At 32.6% G+C, this 22181-nt stretch overlaps 1 protein-coding gene across 2 annotated transcripts in view; it reads right to left on the reverse strand.

Moving 5' to 3' along the window:
- Positions 1–22181, reverse strand: part of LOC129971560 (uncharacterized) — a 31447-nt gene that overhangs the window by 2508 nt on the left and 6758 nt on the right. The window contains exons 2-4 of one of the 2 annotated variants that reach the window (XM_056085440.1): positions 21314–21407; positions 1035–1142; positions 359–442 (exon numbers count right to left, since the gene is read on the reverse strand). In XM_056085440.1, coding sequence (XP_055941415.1) covers positions 359–442; positions 1035–1142; positions 21314–21407 — 286 coding nt within the window. The remainder of the gene's footprint in view (positions 1–358; positions 443–1034; positions 1143–21313; positions 21408–22181) is intronic. The other variant, XM_056085441.1, reaches the window with a different exon arrangement.

A 22181-nucleotide genomic window follows, 5' to 3' on the forward strand; every position in this document is an offset into this window, starting at 1 on the left:
GAACTCCAAACATAAAATGTATACCCAATTTTCTTTTAATGTGTGATAAAAATCTTCTTTAACAATTTTAATGTCTGATATTCAAATCTAATTAGATCATCGTTTAGAAATGTTCCTCACTTTTTCCCTGTAGATTCTTCAAATATTTATTTTATTGAACAATAAATTTTGTAATGTTCTTTTAGTTAAATATAAACATTTGCTGTACAAAGAAAATTTCATATTTTAGTCCATTTTTTTTTATTCAGAGCCCAATGTCCCCTTAATGCATTATGTTACAATTAAGTTGTTATGTTATTATTAATGTTATATGTTACAATTATGTTCCATTTAAATAAAGTAAGAAAAACCCAAGTACCGTTTTGTGCAACAACTGGTATTTCATTTCCGTCTGTCTTCTCAGATTTCAATATTTCCACTGTAGATTCTGAAGTAAAATGCTCTGAAATAAGAAAATATATATGCAGATTTAATGTATAACGCACTGCATGAAAAAGAATTGCTTGCAGTTTAGTCATAAAAAAATTAGCTTTTAATCATTAAATCGATATTTTTATGATGCAGAAAGCTCTCACATATTTATGGCACATGCGGTTTTCAAAGTAGCATGATATAAGATCCATATAAAAATAACAATAAATAATATTTGGAAAGTTTGAATATGACTTTTTAAATTTTAATAATTTCTAATTCTTTCTATATTTGTATTGATCGCAATTTTAATCTTCATATTGATTCAATACCATTGCTTCTGAGAGCTAAAAAGTGTTATTTTATATTTTTTAAATTCTACAGCGACAAAGAATAGAATTAAAATTACCTTCTTTTCCTGGTCTAAAATCATCTTAAAAGCGCTAAATAAAGAATTTATTGATTTTTGTTAGACCATGAAATTTGTTCTTTTATTCAGATTAATGATTACGATAGTCCAATTAGAAAACTCTTGCCCCCCCCCCAAGAACGTTTACTTCAAGATTCGCCTTTAGTTCGAAATATATTTATAATAGTTATTTTAATACATGTTGGACAAATACCTTTGCTGCCCTCGGTTGCGCCTCCATTAGTTTCAGTGGTAGAAATGAGGCTAGTTTGATTTTCGATGACAATTCCAAGTGAAGATAAGATATTTTGCCATGGAAAATCTAGAAAACCAAACAATTCGAAATAAGTGATTTTTTAAATATTTCTTGAAAGTCTTTAGAAATTTTAAGTGATATTCTGGTATATACTTATTTCAATTATGTAAAGAAATAAAATATCTCAGAGTAATAATGGAAAGTTCAATAATCCCTTCTGTTAATAAAGAAATCTGTGCTTTCTTGCCTTTTGAAGCTGTCATTCTTATTTTAATATCATTTATTTATCTTTTTCATGTATTTATTATATTTTAGAAAATGTTGTGTAATGTTGAACATGATAGGGCTTTCATTTCTCTTTAATAATATATCATGAACTTCCTCAAAATATTTATGTTTCTCACACGAATTGCAAGAAATTCCATACTTAACTATTGATAAGACGACTGATGGCAGCAGTTCTTACAAGTTTTTTATTCTTTCAAAATTCTATTTTAATTTTTACTCTGTCCTATCTATTTGTGATTTTTTTGCGATGTTTTCAAAGCTTGTAGCAGTTGCTATACTCTATCTTCTCTTTTGGATAATAGACGGCGATGCTTGATTACGTATGCAGCCCACTGTGCATTGCGATTGTTATTATAATGAGATGAGAGGCTGTTCCGTGAGAGGCGAGCGCATTAATGTCTTGTCTCGTCTTTCGTGTTTGTTTTGTGTGAGATGTGATCATTAAAAAATTGTTCTCGAAGACACGCGTTCTCTTGTGGTAACGGGAATGTCGCTTAACGCCAAACTTGGCAATCTTAAAATTACGGCAACCCCGTTACCCGTCCTTCCGGTCGAGTCTTTCAGGGGTTCCTTAGAAGGTTGACCCGCATCGCCTCCCCAGCTCCCGCAGAATCTGTAAACAACTTCAGTTTGTAAGGCTTAAGAAAGCCAACTGCAATGCAATACCGCAATCAGCCATGTATTATATGAACTACTCACCGCAAAAGGAGTATATATAGTGTAGATAAATAAGTTAAAGCAAAATATTTCTGTTTGGACTAATTCTTTTGAGTTAGAGTCTGAATTGTTTTGATGATCACAAGATTCCCAATTTTTATTGGAACTCAAGGACAATACTACTCACACCTTAGTGACTTTAAATTCCGATTTTCTTATTAACTTTTTCAAAATTAGTAATAAGTATGACAAATTAATACGTGTTTTCAGTTTTCTCCTCAGATTTCTAGGAAACTGCAGAAAAAAGAAATGAAGGGTTCACTCTCTTCAAAAGAAATCGAAGAAGCAGAATTTAAATTAATTTTCCTTGTATAACAAAATGTTCTTGCTGAAGACTTCAAAAACTTAGCAAGTGGTAAACAATAAACCCTTCTAGCAAATTAAAAAGTTTATCCCCTTTTTTAGAAGAAGGTTCTAATGTAATTAGAGTAGGAGGCAGACTTAGAAATGCCGACTCACCATTTCAGGTTAAATTTCCTATTATTTTATCTAAAACTCATATCCTTACTAAATTAATTATGCAAAGTATTCATCTTAAAAATTGTCATATTGGAGCCCAAACGTTACTTCATTTAACTAGACAGATGTATTGGTCCATTGGGAGCAGAGATATAGCTCGCAGTATTGTTCATAACTATATTACTTGTTCCCGATATAATCCTCACCTGTATATTCAAAACATAGGTGATTTACCACGACTTTTGTAATACAAGGCCTCACAACTACCAACGCTTTCAGCCCATGAAGTCATGAGGTTGGATGAAATCTGTAGAAAACGGTAGTCACGCTAGTCGTTATTGTAGTGAAGAACGAGAAATGTGTTGTTGGCTTTGTTTGAAAGTTTTCTTATCTTTTTGCATATTAATTTTAATTTATCATAATGAAGATGCCTAGTGCGTGCTGTATTCCCAATTGTAAAAGTAATTACACAAAAAATAGCTCCAATGCTTCTGTATTTTCGTTTCCAAGCGATGAAAACACTAGAAGAGCATGGATCTCTGCAATAAAGCGGGACGATTTCGTACCAACTAAATATAGTAAGGTAAGTTTGATTTTTTGTACAATTTTTAGTTAATTAATTCTTTTGAAATGCGAAACATTTACAATTATGTATAACTTCCATTTATCTTCTGTCATTTTTGTTTGTTCTACATTAGTTGCTTATGCTTCCAATTACTTTGGTATTGTTTGCTTGAGCTAAATAAAAAACTTCTTTCTTTTATTGTTACTTCTCATAGTCTTTTGTTTGTTTGTTCTTAGTATTTAAAATGTTTTGTTTCTGTATCTTTTTAATTATACTTCATACATATTTTTTAAAATCTGATTTAGGCCTAATATTTACTGCTAACATTTAGGTCTGTGCTAAACATTTTCAAGAAAATCAGTTTTTAACCGTTAGAGAAGCGTTTAATACCAGTGCAGGAGAACTTATTCAAGTACCACTAGAATGTAAAAGGCAATTATTTTAGAAACTTTTAATAATTATCACCAAAATCTTACAAAGTACTTAAGTGATTTATTGTTATTATGCTTTTATAAAAAAAGTTTAAAATCATCTAATGAATAATAAAACTTAATTTTTAATTATATATATCATGACTATAGATTGTAGCAGATTAAATTTATATTTTATTCTAAAATATTATGTAAAAAAGTTAGATATAGTTGTAAAAACAATATGAATTACATGCTCATATAGGTTTAGAAAATGTAGTTTTTATATGTTTATCTATAAATCATCAGATAATATATACGACAATTAATATTTATTATTATTTTTAAATATCATTAGTTATGTATAATCTTTAATTATAAATGAATGCAACTTTTACAAAATATCTGAAACTTTTTTTTAAAAAAGTAATGAAAAGTTACTGTTTTTAAATCAATTTTTCATACTGTGTAAAATTAATTGATTAATTCATGTAGAATATTGTATTACTTGAATGGTAGTATAAATAATTCCAACATATAGATATTCCAACATAATATTAAACTAGGTATTTATTTTGGATGAATGAATGTTTCTGTTGATTTTAAATTTTATTATTTAATACTCAATATGATTTTATTTAATACTGTCTAACATACGTTAGCTTTTAGTTTATGTATTAAGAAAATATCTATTTTGTTTTTGATTTTAAGTTTACTAATTTTTTTTATCTAAAGAATTCCACGTTTTTTTCTTTTTTTCTAGGCTTGTACCTGATGCTGTACCTTCAATTTTCCCTAATTTACCCTCATACTTTTCCTCAGAATCAAAAGCAAGAAGTGAAACTCCAATGGAAACACATAAAAAAAATGGGAAAACTTAAAAGCAGCTTTAAATAGCAGTCTCCAGGATATAGCAAAAAGAGAGGAGATAGAAAAAAATCAACACTTTTACTGCTTTAATTTTAAAATTTAAAAACTTTAAATCAAATACATGGAGTATAATTCAAAAAGCAAACAAAATAATTTTTATTTGTCTAGGCACTTCTCAAGCTCCTAAGGTAAGTCATTCTTTATTAATTTCTTCCAAATTAGAAGTAATTTGTAAGTTTGTATTTTAACTTTATTTAATATTATAATTATTTTCATTTGTCTGTGTGAAATTTATAATAAAATTGGAAAACAAAATGTATTTTGTTATTGTCTCTCTGTAAATAAAATGTTATGATTCAAATAGTGTGTGATTTTTTTTATTTGTGTTTTCTTTTACTGTTTCTACAGATTGAATTGAAATTAATCATAAATGCATTGAAATGTAAAATCAGGTATAATAAAAACTAGTTTATTAAATTGTATGAATTACTAATATATTAAATGAAAACAATTCTTAATGTGAAAAAACAAGCTGTGAAAGTAATTCTTTTTTATCAACAGAATTAGTTGGTGTAAAATTTAAATTTTATATTAAATACATTAATATTTTATTTGAAAGTTCATAAGTAATTTGAGAAGTAAACAATTTTATGTTAACTTATAAAATACTTGTATTACCTGTCAATACAATAAAAAAAATAATCAAAAGATTAAAAAAGTATTAGATTAATTTAATTTTAAGCTTTAAAAAATATTTTCAGGGAAAAAACAAAGCGATTTTTAATAAAATAAAAATGAAAATCTCCATTAAAACAAGAAAAACTAACAATACTACCCCAATGTATATATCTAATAAATTTACATTGTGATTTAAATGTTATTAAATGAAGTTTGAATGTCATTAAATGGTCAATAAGCTATAGAGGACCTTAAGATTTTCTACTATGCCGTTTCTTTCATTCACACAGGGAAAAAAAATAATTTTGAATTTTATGCAAGGTAAATGTCTTAATATTAATAATAAGTTATTTTTAAGTGAATTTAAAATATACCTAAACATCAAGGAAGAAAGCAGAATTCTGCTCATGGCAGCCATTCATCCTACCCGTGTGACGTCACAAATAAGTTGTGAGGCCTTGTTTTACGAAGGTCGTGGATTTACCCGCAGAACGTTGTAATCCTTCGTCACCATTCAATATTACTGGAGTAGATTTCTGTGGTCCGGTTTTTATTAAAAATAAGTTTCAAAGAAAAGGACCTCTTCAAAAAATTTATGTCTCAATTTTTGTATGTTTCGTAACGAGAGCAGCACATTTTGAAATTGTTTCAGACTTAAAATCAAATTCTTTCATAGCTGCCCTAAAAAGATTTATATCACGAAGAGACAGAATTTCTACTATATTTACAGACAATGGTTGTAATTTTATAGGTGCTCATAAGGAGTTGAAAAGACTATACAAGATAGTTGGTAATCCAGATAATGTGTTGACAGATTATCTAAGCTCAGAAAAAATTAATTGGAATTTCATTCCCTCCTTATCGGCTCACTTCGATGAAATTCGGGAGGAAGGAGTTAAGTCCTGTAAATTTCATTTTTTCAGAGCTTTAGGCAACCTAAAATTGACTTATGAAGAATTCCTAACTGTAGCAAATCAAATAGAAGGAATTTTAAATTATCGACCATTAACATCGCTTTCCTCAGTTCGAAATGACTTGCAAGCTTTAACCCTCGCACAGTTTTTAGTTTGTAGACCTATTTCCGCAATTATTGAACCAAATTTAACAGAATTTTCTGATAATGCTTTGAAATGTTGGCAAAGGGTAACTAAAATAAACCAATATATGTGGTTCAGATGACATAGAGATTACCTTAATCATTTACAGCAAAAATCAAAATGGTACTTTCAAAAAGATAATATTAGTGTTAAAAAAAAAAGAGGTTCTGTGAAATTTCAAGCTTGAAAATGATAAAAAAAAGTGTAGTGATCGTAGCGCCATCTTTAATCATGTCATTCTAAAGCGCTACCTATCTACTTTCCCTAATACAATCTATGTTATTACTTCTCCCGGGGAATCCCCGTTCTGTGTATACGTGCGCTAAGCAGCGATGTTCGATAGTAGTTAGTGTAATAAAGAGTTTATTTTTCTAATAGCGATGAAATGCTTTACACTACACTCTACATGAACATCACCACAAATGGTGACCCGGATAATAAATCACGCATCTCTTTTGATTTAATTTGATTAATATTATCTTACTAAGTTTCGTTTTGAAACGAAAGCGCACTTCATGATGGAGGAAATCTCAGCTGTGAGGATGCCTAACTTCATTCCGTCCGACCCTTCACTTTGGTTTACGATGGTAGAGTCAACATTTGAATTGGCTATTCCAAAGCCAATTACAGCTTCTCGCACTAAATTCAACTACTGCGTGAGCACTTTGCCACCTGAAATCGCGATAACTGTGCGCGATATCATTCTTTCGCCAGATGCAACTGACCCTTACAGCCAACTTAAATCTGAGATAATTTCCCGATGCGGAGAATCAAAATCTCAGGAAATTCGTAAGTTATTGGCTGGAGAGCAGTTGCATGATAGAAAGCCGTCCGAGCTGTTAAGAATTATGCAAAGACGTGCCGAAAGTCACAATATTGCCGATTCTCTTTTACTGGAATTATTTCTTCAGCAACTACCATCTAATGTGCAATCGATTCTTGCCTCAATACAACCTTTGACACCTCAAAAAGCCTCTGAAATAGCCGACAAAATACTGGATATAACACCAAACCAGGTAAGTGCTGTTTCAAATGAAACTGCTACAGCTGATTCTGAACTGTTATCAGAAATTAAAATGTTGCGTAAAGAAATTGCACAGATGCGTCGCCATTCCAGAAGTCATTCACGGAATCGCCAACCTCGTTTTCGACGGAAAAGTCCTGCCAGTAATGATGATATTTGTTGGTATCATCGGAAGTACGACTCCAAAGCGCAAAAATGCATTACGCCTTGCAATTATCAGCCAAATCACAACGGCAAGGAGTAGCGGCGACATACGCCTCGCCCAGTAGTTCTCGTCGCCTTTTTGTTCGCGATAGAAAACCAAATGTAAATTTTCTTGTTGACACTGGCAGTGATTGTAGTTTGATTCCTGCGACTAGAAATGATAAACTGTGTACTCCGATTCAAAAATTCTTTGCAGCAAATGGTTCCATTATAAATGTTTATAAACAGAAGTTATTATCTTTAGATTTAGGTTTAAGAAAACAATTTGTTTATCCTTTTTATGTTTGTGATATTAAAACTGCAATTATTGGTGCAGATTTTTTACATCATTTTAATTTGCAACCTAATTTAAGAAATCGTCGTTTAAATGATATGTATACACATATAAATGCCCATGCTATTCTTTATAATACTGATGTTCATTCTGTAAAATCTGTATTTTGTAATGATGATTTTTCAAAGTTATTGAATGATTTTCCTAATATTGTTAAAGCTCCATGTGCAAACCAAACTGTAAAACATTCTGTTATGCATCATATTGAAACTTTTGGTTCTCCTGTTTATGCAAAACCTCGTAGGCTAGCACCCGATCGCTTAAAAATCGCTAAAATGGAATTTCAGCATATGTTGGATTTAGGCCATATGCGGCCATCTAACAGCAATTATGCCTCTCCTCTACATATGGTTCCGAAAAAGGGAAGTGATGATTGGCGTCCTGTTGGTGATTTTAGAGCTCTTAATGCTCAGACCAAAAAGGACAAATATCCGATTCCCAGTGTTTTGGATTTTACTAGCGAACTACATGGAACCACAATTTTTTCTCATATTGATTTAGTAAAAGCTTTTCATCAAATTCCGATTGCTCCCGAGGACGTTCATAAAACAGCTATTTGTACTCCGTTCGGACTCTTCGAGAGCACTCGGATGCAATTTGGTTTGTGCAATGCATCAAGTACCTTTCAGAGATTTATTGATGAAGTTACTAGAAATTTAGATGGTGTGTATGCTTTTATTGACGATTTATTAATTGCTTCAAAATCAATCGAAGAGCATAGACAACATCTCAGAGCTCTCTTTTCAAAATTAGACCATTATGGACTTACAATTAAATCTTCTAAGTGTACATTTGGTGTTCCTACCCTAGATTTTTTAGGATTTAAAGTTTCCAAAGAAGGTATTTCTCCAATTCCTGATCGAGTTAGTGCAATTCAAGAATTCCCACGACCCACTACCCTTACTCAACTTCGTAGATTTTTGGGTATGTTTAATTTTTACCGCAGATTTCTTCCCAAGGCAGCTCACATATTATCACCTTTGATTAAGTTTCTTGAAGGCCATACTAACAAAAAGAAATCACCACGGCCAGCAAAAAAATCTGAAACTACTCTGCAATGGTCTGAGGAAGCTGATAAGGCATTTTCTAATGCTAAGAAAGCTCTTGCCGAAGCTACCCTACTCAAACATCCGATTCCTGGAGCTCCTTTAAGTCTGTGGACTGATGCATCCTTATTTGCTATCGGAAGCTCTTTAAATCAACTTTCAAATGGAATTTGGGAACCTATTGCATTCTTCTCAATGAAACTTTCTAAAAGTCAAACTAATTGGTCAACATACGACAGAGAACTTCTTGCTATTTATGCTTCCATAAAAAAATTTCGACACATGCTTGAAGGTAGGGAATTTTCAATCTATACTGATCAAAGACCCCTTACTGAAGCCTTTAAGCAAAAGCCTGATAAATGCTCACCTCGTCAACTGAGACATTTAGACTTCATATCCCAATTTTCTACCGACATTCGTTATGTCAAGGGTACAGAAAACATTGTTGCAGATGCATTGTCTCGCATTGAAATCAATTCAATTTCAAAGAAAAATTTAAATTTTAATGACATCTCACTTGCACAGTTAAATGATTCTGAACTTAAAGAATATCTGAAGTCTTCAAATTGTAAAATAGAAAAGCAATATTTTCCCTTAGAGGATGTAACCTTGTATTGTGACTTATCTACTAATTCACCTCGTCCGTACATTCCAAATTCTTTTCGTTCAATAGTTTTTGAAAATATTCACAATCTTTCTCATCCTGGCATTCGAGCAACAAGAAAGCTGATTACTAAACGTTATTTTTGGCCAAACATGAATTCATTTATTAAAAATTCTGTTCAATCTTGTCATAATTGCCAACGTTCTAAAATTCAAAAACATACAAAATCTCCTATAGGCACTTTCGCTTTGCCAGATGCTCGATTTGCCCATATAAATATTGATTTCATAGGACCACTCCCACTATCTGATGGTTATAAATATTGTATGACAATAGTTGACCGATTTACCAGATGGCCGGAAGCTATTCCTACTTCAGATATAACTGCTGAAACAACATGTAAAGCCCTAATTCATAATTGGATATCTCGTTTCGGTTGTCCAGTAACTATAACTACAGATCAAGGTAAAAATTTTGATTCACATCTATTTAGACATTTGAATAATATTTTGGGCACAAATCGAATCCGCACAACGTCCTACCATCCCCAATCCAATGGACTTGTAGAACGTTTCCACAGGGATCTTAAGAGTTCTATTATAGCCCATTGTCAACCAAACTGGACTGAAACTATTCCCATAGTTTTACTCGGAATTCGATCTGCAATTAAACCTGACATAAATGCCACATGTGCTGAATTAGTCTTTGGTACAACCCTCAGATTGCCTTCTGACATTTTAACCTCAAAAGTAGATCTATCAGTACCAACAGATACTTATGTATCAAAATTCAAAGCACTAATGCAATCTATAAATCCTATCTCTACGTCTAGACACTCGGTTAAACCTATTTATATTCATCCATCCTTAAGTACTTGCTCTCATGTATTTTTGAGAGTGGACAGTGTTAAACCTCCTCTTTCACCTCCTTACACTGGTCCACACCTTGTAATCAGCAGGAAAGATAAAACTTTTGTATTAAAAGTTAATAATAAAAATGTAACAGTTTCCATAGACCGTGTCAAACCTGCATATGTGTTGACAGGATCTAATGACTCGTTACCTTCTATACCTGCAACTATTCATAAAACTCAAGGTGAACTTTCTTCTAAAAATGAACAATTACCGACAAAACCAACTACCACTCGTAGTGGACGTCATGTCCATTTTCCAACGAGATTAATTACTGAGATATAAATTGTTACGCATATATATATATATTGTAACTGTAATTTTATGTATTTCATATATTATTGCATCTATTTACCATTTGAAATCATTATCCTATATTATACTTATTGTATTATGTGATGTTTTATTTTGATGCGCGCATAATTATCTTGTATTATTACATTTGTCGTTCTCCTTGTTCACTAGGGGGATACTCATGTAGTGATCGTAGCGCCATCTTTAATCATGTCATTCTAAAGCGCTACCTATCTACTTTCCCTAATACAATCTATGTTATTACTTCTCCCGGGGAATCCCCGTTCTGTGTATACGTGCGCTAAGCAGCGATGTTAGATAGTAGTTAGTGTAATAAAGAGTTTATTTTTCTAATAGCGATGAAATGCTTTACACTACACTCTACATGAACATCACCACAAAAGTTTTAAAAGAGGTAGATATCCCTTATAACCAATTATTTTCCGTTTTTTCTACATTTCCTTAATTATCACAATATTTAGTTGTTCTAATAGTGTCTGTATTACTTTCAAGTTCCTTATATTTCAAACGATCAGATTTTATTCAAGCATGTTATGTCTTTTTTCACAAAAAGTTCTGATAAATGTATTTTTTTAAATACTACTAGAAGAGTAGAACGATGTATTAACCCTTTCTAGGGCCGTGGGAAGTATGCTTCCCACCCAATTTATCAATCTTTGTATGAAATGATGTAGGTTGGCATAAGTTCTGACAAACTTTTTTAGAAAGACAGAAACTTAGATGCTTCAGTTCTTTATCTCACACAAAATGATGTGTCTTGATTTGTTATTGAATTATTAATTAACCAAATTAATTAATTAATCAAATTAAATTTATCTAATAAGCTAAACGAATCCCTTTTCTTATTCTAATTTCAAGCCTAAAAATATTTTAACATAATATGACTAGAAAAAAATGGCCCTTTAAAGGGTTAAATGAAATACCTCATCAAGTGTCTCGCAGCGATTTGAATACCGTCTTAAAAATAAAGTACATTTATTCTTGTGAGGGCGCTGCGGATGATTAGAACCAGAAAACGAACTGAAGGGAAGAGTGTGGAGAAGAAGGACGGTGCCGAGAGAGGAGAGAGGTGGATGTTAAGAGCTCTATGAGGTTCACTTACTAAATTTTGTAATAGTGTTCATATATGTTATGTTTCGTCCTACGTCAATTAAATGTTGTCAAAAAATTTAAATATGGTGTCATACCAATTATTTTCGTTTACATTTACTTACTAAAAGGGCAGTCTTTGCCTTATTAATTTTTCTGATGAGAAATAAGAATTAAAAAAAAAGCTCGGCAGCGAACGGGATCTGGATTAATGAAGGTGTCTATTATCCTTTCTTTTAATCCAGAAGGAAATCGAGGTAACCCAACGAATCCAGGTATGTGATGAGGGAAGTTACGGCAGTAGCTAAAGGAACTCAGGCAAGCTAAATGTTTACTGATTTGGTGCGCATGTAAAGATATAGTTTTGTTCCGTCAGGAATATAATTTGTTGTATCACGCCAGTGATTTTGTTCCGTCAGGAATATAAGTTGTTGTATCACGCCAGTGATATCCAGATTTCTAACTTCTACATGTTGTGTCACCTTCTAACATGCTTTTAATATATCTTTATAGCACAAATAAGTATTAATTTATTATAGTTTATACTTTGTTCCGCCAGGAACTTGCCATTTTATTTGTTACGTCAGTGATAATACCGCGTCAGTGGTTACGATGATTAAATATAGTTTACGTCAGTAAAATAAAGAGAGTAAAAGAAAAAAAAAAGGTGATTATTGTACCTTTTAGAGAAATAAAACTAAAACATGCTGTGTTAAAAATTTATTTCTATCAAGAAATGAGCTGAACAATTGTTGACACTATCGTTTCGTTTTGAAAGGGTGAATGCTGTCATAAATAATTGTATATCATTTTATAATAAATTCTTTATTTTTATAAGAATAAAACTGTTGTTCTTTTGATATATTTTTTTAAATATATAATAAAGTAATTGTTCCATAAACATTGCAACGAATTAATTCTTGGAAAATACAATAATAAGCTCTACGAGTTTTTGTTTCACTTGTTTTGATATTTATGTCCTTTTTTCAGATATTCTGGACATTAAAGAATTTATTTTGATTGTTGTCTTAGATAAGTGATATGTTTAATTGAATTTTGTGCTTGATAATTCTGTATTTTAGTTGAAAAATAATTACCAGTAACACTTTCGTTTCGATTCCGAACGAAAGATATTTTAAAAATAATACTTTTCTGATTGATATACATATTTCCGGTGTTCCGGATAAATCATTCTTGTTTTATTAATCCTGTTGACGGCAGTTAAAAAAAAAAAAGAAAACAAGAAATAAGTAAAAGGAAAGAGTAGATATATGGGTTTTTTTTTATCATCTAATTTATGCCATTTGTGTTTTTTTATTAAAAGGATATTTCTTAGAATTAATACTATTTGCTGTTATTCGGGAAAGCATTCTAATACTCTCTTCATTTTATGATTATTTATGTACTAAATTCTTTCAGTTATTGTTTCGTAACATTTGACTATAGCTCAAATAAATAATTCTGGTTTAATATTTTAATATGAATGATCTTTATTAATGGAAGATTTATTACTTTTTCATTTTCTTTTTTTATTGATATAAGTATAAAGGGAGTGTTGTATTAGAGATTATATTTTATTGTTGTGAAATAGAACAACAACTAAAGTTGTTAAAAGTTAATTTGTGTTACATTATAAAAAGTTTGTCGCAAGTGCATAAACCACTTTATGTTTAATATTTTAAGAAATGTTTTCAAATAAAACAGAAATTGTTTGGAACATGTACTTGCATTTTAGATTGTTAAAATAAGTTTTATGAATTTAAAAATTATCAAGATAATATTGTTAGCGATTATTATTATTTTACTTTATTTTCATTTGAGTATTTTTTTTTCAATATTGTAAAGAGTATCTCAGCAGTAACAGAATTCTTGTTGCGCGTTTTTAAAACAACAAAAAATATTTGTATAATTCAAAAGAAACAGGGTAAATTTCTATTTTCGGGTCAGAATTATTATTTAATAATGGCGTTTTTGGCAAAGGGTATCAAGTGTGATCTTATAGTGTTGGCAACTGAAATTGGGGAGGAACCGAAATCTGATATGACAGTATATGGGCTAAAAACATTAATCACTGCCAGTCAGGTATATGAAGAAGAATTTGTCAAAACTTTACTAGAAACAATAATCTCTACAAGAAAGGAACAAGAGAGTAAGTCGAAGTTACAGATGGAGATGGAATTTGAATTGGAAAAGAAAAAAATAGAAGCAGGAATGGCTGCAGCTAATGCTAGTTCAGCTAGTGGTGGACAATTTCATATCAATCCGCAGATTGAAATTTCCAAGTCCATGCCAAAATTCGACGAAAAAGAATGTGATTGTGTCTTATATATGTCATTGTTTGAGAGACAAGTCAAGAGGTTGAAAATTGATGAGGAAAACTGGGTGTCATGTTTAATACCTCTCATGCCTGCAGAGATAGTGGAACTGATCGCAAGAATTCCAGAAGAAGAATTTTTTAATTTTGAATATGTGAAGGAAATCTTGATGAAGAAGTTTAAATTGAATGCTGAAGGTTTTCGGCAGAAATTTGTTCAGCACCAAAGAAATCCAGAGAAGAGTTGGAAAGATTTCATTTATGAAGTTACAAATTACTTTCAAGGCTGGATAAGTGCTTTGAATGTCACAGATTTGGAGGGACTGAAAGATTTGATCATTACGGATCAAGTAAAGAAGAGAGTTCCACAAGAGGTTCGTGACCATTTTATTGATGTGTGGGGGACATTAGTCAAACCCCAAGATTTAGCAGACAAGCTAGACGAGTACGAGTGTATTCGAAAAACTTATCGGAGACCATCCAATCCAAATCCCAAGGGACATCAACAAGTAAATGTTAGAAATAACGCCTTTAGCCGTGATAACAGAGACTATAATAATAGTCCTAAACAGATGAAGCAAGATAAAGGTTTCACACGGAATAGATACGAACCGAAAAACCGTCCAAAGTTTACCTGCTATTTCTGTGGAGTGGGTGGTCACGTAAAGAAGTTCTGTCCCAAACTTTTAAAGACGAACTCAGATCAAGATAGTAGAAGAAAGGCAAATGTTCACAGAACTGTCGTGGATCCAGAACCGGTGACTAAGGAAACGGCAGTAGTGGCTAAAGTGATGTCTCACAGACGACCTTCTCTTGATAAGGGTCTTTGTAATCTAGAAAAGATACGTATAAGTGTGAATGGAAAGCCTGCAACAGCTTTAATTGATTCTGGCACTGAAATAACTGTAGTCAGAAGAGATATATTGACTGATTTTCCTGTTGAAGATAAGGCTTCAATTTATATAAAAGGCATTTTTGGTCCAGCAGAGAAATGTTCTCTTGTCAGTATTCCAATGGGTGTCATCGTTGGCAAAGACGGGAACATGATTCACCAAGAAGTGCTGTGTACAGTTGCTCCTACTCTGGTGGATGATGTACTGTTGCCCCCAGAAATAAGGGACAAGTTGCAGGGTGTTCAAGAAAATTATTTCGTTGATATTTCCGAAAAGGACACAGAACTGAAGACAATTCAAGATAGAGAAATCGTCGATGAAACAAGTGATGACAACCCAGTCTTGGGAAGTGAAGAAATAAGGGCATTATCTGTGGAAAATTCAGAAAAGAATGCTAAAGAACTATCAAGGTCGGACGAATTTCTTAAAGATCAAGTGGATTGTCCAGATTTGGAATATGCTAGAAAATGTGCAAATGAAAAGTCCGGAGGATATTATTTCCATAATAAATTTTTGTTTCACAAAGAAAAAGTTTTAGGGGAGTCCGTTGCTCAGCTAGTTTTGCCTAAGAAGCGTAGACTTGAAGCTCTAAATTTAGCTCACTGTTCGGTATTTGGAGGTCACATGGGCGCAAGAAAAACTGCTGAAAGAATAAGGTATTCTTTTTACTGGCATGGAATATCCAAAGATGTCAGAGCTTTTTGTCAACAATGCAAAGATTGTCAGTTGACAAGGCGAATAAATCAAAAGGACAGAGTACCAATTACTCCTGTGGCAAGACCAGAATTGCCGTTCCAAGTGGTAAACATCGACATCATTGGACCTATAGATCCGCCGAGTGCAAAAGGTCACAGATATATATTATGTCTAGTTGATCAGAACACGAGATGGGCTGAAGCACTGTTAACCATCTTCATGCGGACAGGTGTGCCTAATATAATAGCATCAGACAATGGGACTAATTTCAATGCTAGTTTGACACAAGAGTTTGAAAAAAGAATGGGATCCAGCCCAAGATTTTCGACACCATTGCATCCAGAGTCGAATGGGCTGGCAGAAAGATTTAATCAGACGTTAAAGCACATGCTACATCATGTCATTTTGGAAGAGCCACGTACATGGCATACAAAAATACCATTCATTTTGTGGGCCTATCGAGAAGTCCCCAACAGCACGACCGGCGTAGCACCTTTTCAGTTGTTATATGGACGAAAACCAGAAGGACCCTTATCTATTCTGAGGAACACTTGGGTGGCAGATGAAGAGGGTTTGCAGTTAGATACTACTCCAGTACCTCTTTACATGGAAAAGCTTAAGAAGCAGCTAGAAGACGCAGCTGAGAAAGCAAAATTGATTTCAACAGTACAGCAAGAAAGAATGGCTCGTTATTACAATTTGAGATCTACGAAGAAAGTCTTTAATCCAGGAGACAAGGTAATTGTTCTATTCCCTGATTCTAGAAACAAGCTTTTAGCTAGATGGCAAGGTCCATGTACCATCGAATCACGAAAGAATGAACATTCATTTTTAGTGAAGATGCCTGATGGTAGTCTGAGGCATGTGCATCAAAATAAAATGAGAGAATTTATTGCTAGCTCCGGAAGTGTGAACGTCTTATTCGAAGGAGAAGAAGAATTTGGTGACATCGAAAATACTCCATTGAAAGAAGACTCCTTTTGGCAGGAAGTAAAATCCGTAGCCTCACCTGACTTATCAACTACGCAGCAAACAGAATTGGAGACATTATTAAAAGAATTTGAACCTTTATTCAAAAGACCAGTGCAACCAGTTGCAATCGGGGAGCACGTGATTGAACTTTTGCCCAATATTACTAGACGGAAACCGCATTCCTACAGCGTTCCAATGTCTTATAGAGCAGAGGTGGACAGACAAGTGAAAGAACTGTTGGACTTACACTTGATTGAACCTTCGAATGCAGACATTACATATCCTATAGTATGTGTGGCAAAGAAGGACGCATCCATTCGAATGTGTATTGACTATAGAGCCCTTAATGCTGTAACAAAAGTTCCTAATTACCCCATGAAAGATACACAAGAATTAGTTTTTACTGCGGGGATGGCTCAATGGTTATCTTGTCTAGATTTGCTAAAGGGATATTACCAAATTAAAATGAATGATGAGAACAAAATTTTAACAGCTTTTTCCACGCATAACGGAGTATATCAGTGGAAGGTTATGCCTTTTGGTCTGTCGGGAGCATCGGGTACATTCCAAAAAAAATGAATAGTGTTCTTCGAAACCATTCTAGTTATGCTCAAGCTTACATTGACGATATAATAGTGTACTCCAAAACATGGAGCGAACATTTAATTCATCTGAGAAAGGTATTGCAGGAATTAGAAAAGACAGGGTTTTCTGTAAAATTTAAAAAATGCACTTTCGTGGCACGAGAACTACAATTTTTAGGCCATAAGATAGGAGGAGGTAAGCATGCACCAGACGAGGAAAAAATTGCGGCAATAAAACGACTAGAAAGGCCAAAGACGAAAAGGGTAGTAAGATCTGTGTTAGGACTAATGGGGTTTTATCGATCATATATTCCTAATTATGCGGAAATTGCAACCCCTCTAACTGAACTAACCAAAGGGAAAAAATCAGGAGATGTAAATTGGGGAAAACGCGAAGAAGAATCGTTTTTTAGATTGAAGAAAGCTTTATGTGAGGCGACAGCGTTAAATGCCCTTGATTTTGGTAAACCTTTCGAAATTCACTCAGACGCTTCTGACTATGCAGTTGGTTGTTGTCTAACCCAAAAAGATGGAAAGGGAAATTATAAACCCATCGCATTTGTAAGCCAAAAATTTAACAAAACTCAAAAAAATTGGTCAACCATTAAAAAGGAAGCTTATGCTATTTTGTTTGGATTTAAAAAATTTGATAAATGGTTGCATGGAACTACGGTAGAAATCGTAACTGATCATAATCCATTAAAATACTTAATTGAAAAAACTCCAAAAAGCCCTAAATTAACTAGGTGGGCATTGGCTTTGCAACGATGGAGTTACAAAATTACTCATCGTCCTGGAATCTTAAACAAAGACGCTGATGCTTTATCTCGTCTACAAACATTAGTTCTTTTTCTTGTTAAAATTAGTTCTCAATATCCATTGTGTTAATGTATGTTTTGTTCAGTTTTTATTTCAACATATGTACGCTATATTCTTATTGTGTTTAATTATTTTCAATATATGTATTCATTTTTATTTAATATATGTATGCTATGTTCATATTTTGTTTAATTATTTTTCATATATATATATTCGGAGCTTTCATTGTTATTTCAATATGTGGATGAGATGTTCTTATTTAGTTTAGTTATTTTTCCTTATATGTTATTAACTTTGGCCAAAGGAATCAGAGAAAAACTTTTGCCGTTTGAAGACCAGTTTTTCTCTTAGGGGCGGCGTGTGAGGGCGCTGCGGATGATTAGAACCAGAAAACGAACTGAAAGGAAGAGTGTGGAGAAGAAGGACGGCGAGAGAGACGGTGCCGAGAGAGGAGAGAGATGGATGTTAAGAGCTCTATGAGGTTCACGTACTAAATTTTGTAATAGTGTTCATATATGTTATGTTTCGTCCTACGTCAATTAAATGTTGTCAAAAAATTTAAATATGGTGTCATACCAATTATTTTCGTTTACATTTACTTACTAAAAGGGCAGTCTTTGCCTTATTAATTTTTCTGATGAGAAATAAGAATTAAAAAAAAAGCTCGGCAGCTCCGACAATTCTCTAAAGCAACAAGTGTCGTTTTTTTTCCAACTTATCCAATTTTAACATATTTTTCCTTTATTTTAACACGTTAATTCATTTATCGAGTTTGATACATTTTCAGTGTGAAGCATTAAACATAGTAAACGATAGTCATCATCTGTTAACAACCAGTTAAATGCGTCATTAACTGTGTCTACCCTGATTTAATTGCTGTTTCGTTCACGGTACAATCAACCGTCAGACGCGGCCACTCTGGGCTGGGCAAGATAGGGGGCAAACAGATGGGTCGGGTAATGTAACTCGACCTGAGGACAGGGATTTGCCACAGTGCGTTTTTACTCCCATGCACTGCGAGGGCTTGATTTTTAACAGTCTCGATGGAGAGTGTCCATATTCTGAGTTCGTTCAATGTTCTCTATCTTTAGCAGAAGATAAGAAAACCATTTGCGGCGCCTAACTCTAACGGCTGACGAATCTTTAGTTGCATACAAGTCGTAGTCAGTTTCGCTCATTTCGAAGCTTACCGCGAAATATTTCATTGACCAGAAATTCAGATTTTTTTTTTTAGTCTGAAAAAAGATGCGATTAAATAGAGCATACGAACAAATTTCGCTGCCTAGACGGCCTTGTCTTCCTATTGCGCTCGTCCGAAGAGGATGACTGATTAGAGAATGAGCAAGCATATAACAATACAAATCAGGAATAGTCTGCTTTTATTATTTTTTTACAAATATTAACGAAAGAAGTTTTTAAAATGTTGCTTTTATTAATACACATTTTTATTTGATATATATCTCTTATTCATAATTCATTGATATAAATATTATGAAATTTTAAAATCATTTTTTCTCAATTTCATTACCAGTGCCGCCACTCTTATGAAATAAAATTTAAATAATCAGTTTACAGGTTATTAGGTTTTTAACGTTCCGAAATGGTACACTACCGCAAGTATATGAAATTTCAATATATGAAAAAGTGACTGAAGCAGCGATTATAAGATACCATCTTTAGAAACTTATCTAAATTTGCCAAGTTAAATAAAATGTTTGGGAAAGATATTTTATTGTGAAGGCTTACAAAGCAGCTCATACTGATCGTGAACAAATTTTATAATTTTAATTTCAATACCGCTATTTTTTTCTTACATATATGGCAGCTTTACATCAAACTTAATGGAATAAATTCACGTGACCACACAATCCATTGGAAAAGACATCGTCACAAGAATATATTTTCTTCTTGAGTTCAAGACGCGTGAGTAGGAATCGTTAATAATATATATTGAAGAAAATTCGAATTTCTAGAATGATAATGAAGCATCGCAGAAGGATAAAGTTGCAGGCTTGATAAATTATTTTTAAATCTTTACTCTTTATCATACCAACTATAACATGCATACATAAAAGTTTCTATTAGGATCGCAACACATTAGTGTATAAAGCTGACACAATGAAAAGTTCCTTTGTAAAATATGCTTGAAACCCTTTTTAAAGATATATTAAACTATAGCAAAAATTGAAATGAAATGAAATTGTTAGAACTGGAAACTTAATTTTTGAATTTTGAAGTGGTGTGAAAATAGTCAATGAAGAATTTATTTTTTAATGTTTGTATAGAACTATGTATAGAATAAACTATATAAAAAAACCGTGAAAAAAATGGACTCGATATTTTGATGAATTTCCATTTTTTATACCAATCTGAGCTTGGAAAAACCCATTTTTGTCATTATGTCCGTTTGTATGTCTGTGATGAAGATTATTAATAAAAAACTTTCACCTAGAAGGATAAAATTTGGTGTATGGTTTTTTTACAGCAGATTTGTAGATTTATGTCAAATTTTGAACAAAATCCATTCAGATGAGATCTGTTCGTCCGGCTCTTCGAATACAAGTTAACAGAATAACTACAAAATGAAGTGAGCTGGAAGAATAAAATTTAGTATACAAATTTAATACTTGTAGTGTGGACGCCTATCAAAATTTGAGACAAATTCAAAAAGGAGTCTGCCGATCTGAGCTTTCAGAAGCGTGTAAACTCGACAACTCATAAACGCCACGGCCGGAATATATAACATTTGTTATGTGATTTTGGGATTCAATCGATTCGGAAAGAAAGCGTCGTATTCGAGAAAGTTTTGGGGAGACCATTCAATCCAGTTTATTCATGCATGCGGCAATTTACATATAAAACAAAGCCTGTAAACATTGGCTTAATCTCTTCATCATTGTTTGTTAAATAACGAACTGCTGATACAATGTTTGCGTATAAAAACGCAATGAAGCACATTGTTGATAAAGCAAAAAGTTCCATAGCTAATCAGTTTGGTGCTGTGATACCTAAAAGAAGACAATGGCTTTATATTCAGTGCAGATTTAGCATTTTTCATTATCGCTTAGCGAATACTTAAAATTCGTTTCGTTTCCTTTGTTTGAGATAAAATCCTACTTCATAAAACTATAATCCATTACGTCATGATAACGCCCGTCTTATTTTTAAAATAGTAACGTGTATCATTATTTTATTTTTTCTTGAAAGTAGGCATGCCTTTTTAAAGAAATCTTTTTCCAATCACTCCTAAAAACCAAAAATAAGATTCGAAAATATTATAAAAGATCATAAAGGACAAGAATTATTTACTTTTAAAGCTTACAAAACTGTCTAATATTGTTTTCTTACCATTGTGATTGTTATGGTGGTGATTAGGAGCACAGCATACTGTTGAAAATAACGATGATGTGGACAGCAAAATCAAAGCAGGTAATATTATCACCTGAAAGATAAGCAGCATTTAAAACATATACTTTTACTACATCTAATATTATAAACAGCTTTCTCGATAGCAGGAACAACACTTAATATTAAAATAAATATTGTAACAATAAAAAAGATGGGAAGGATTGCAAATTTTACATTTACAATTTAAAATGTTACTTTGATGGATTTTAATGCTATTTGTAATCTCACTTTGATTGGACTATTTTATCATTTCGTTCTGGAGATAGACGATAGGGATTTCCTTGAAATATTATGGATTTATATTTCAAGAAAATGAATTGCTTAGAAACAAGCAAATTTAGTGTTGTCGATACCACTGACATAATGATGTTGCTATTACTAAACGCCACCCTACTGAATGCAGGCATGAGCGTGTGCATATATATGTCCCTGATGATTTTACGAGAGATGCTTATCCATGATCATTGCTCCTTTTGTTCAGCTAGATCCGCATTGCTAAAAGGAGGTGAGAATGAAGCTGCCTCCCACCTATGCCACAATCACAGTGTTGTTGATACTATTGACTATTACATACAACATTATGTCAATAGTATCGACAACACTATACTATTGAAAAGCTCCTGGAAAAATATGAAAATGGAGCTGTTTCCCAATTATACCCCACTCAGAGTTCAGTTGTGAATAAGTATGGTAGATAATAGACATTTCTATATGCACTTCGGCTGGCAATTATTAAATGGATTTTCAACACGACTCCAGCTATTCGTCAGTGAGAGGTATCACAGTAAGTCATATCTACTTTTTGATG

Source organism: Argiope bruennichi, chromosome 6 (assembly GCF_947563725.1).
Source record: "Argiope bruennichi chromosome 6, qqArgBrue1.1, whole genome shotgun sequence".
Taxonomy (NCBI): Eukaryota; Metazoa; Arthropoda; class Arachnida; order Araneae; family Araneidae; genus Argiope; species Argiope bruennichi.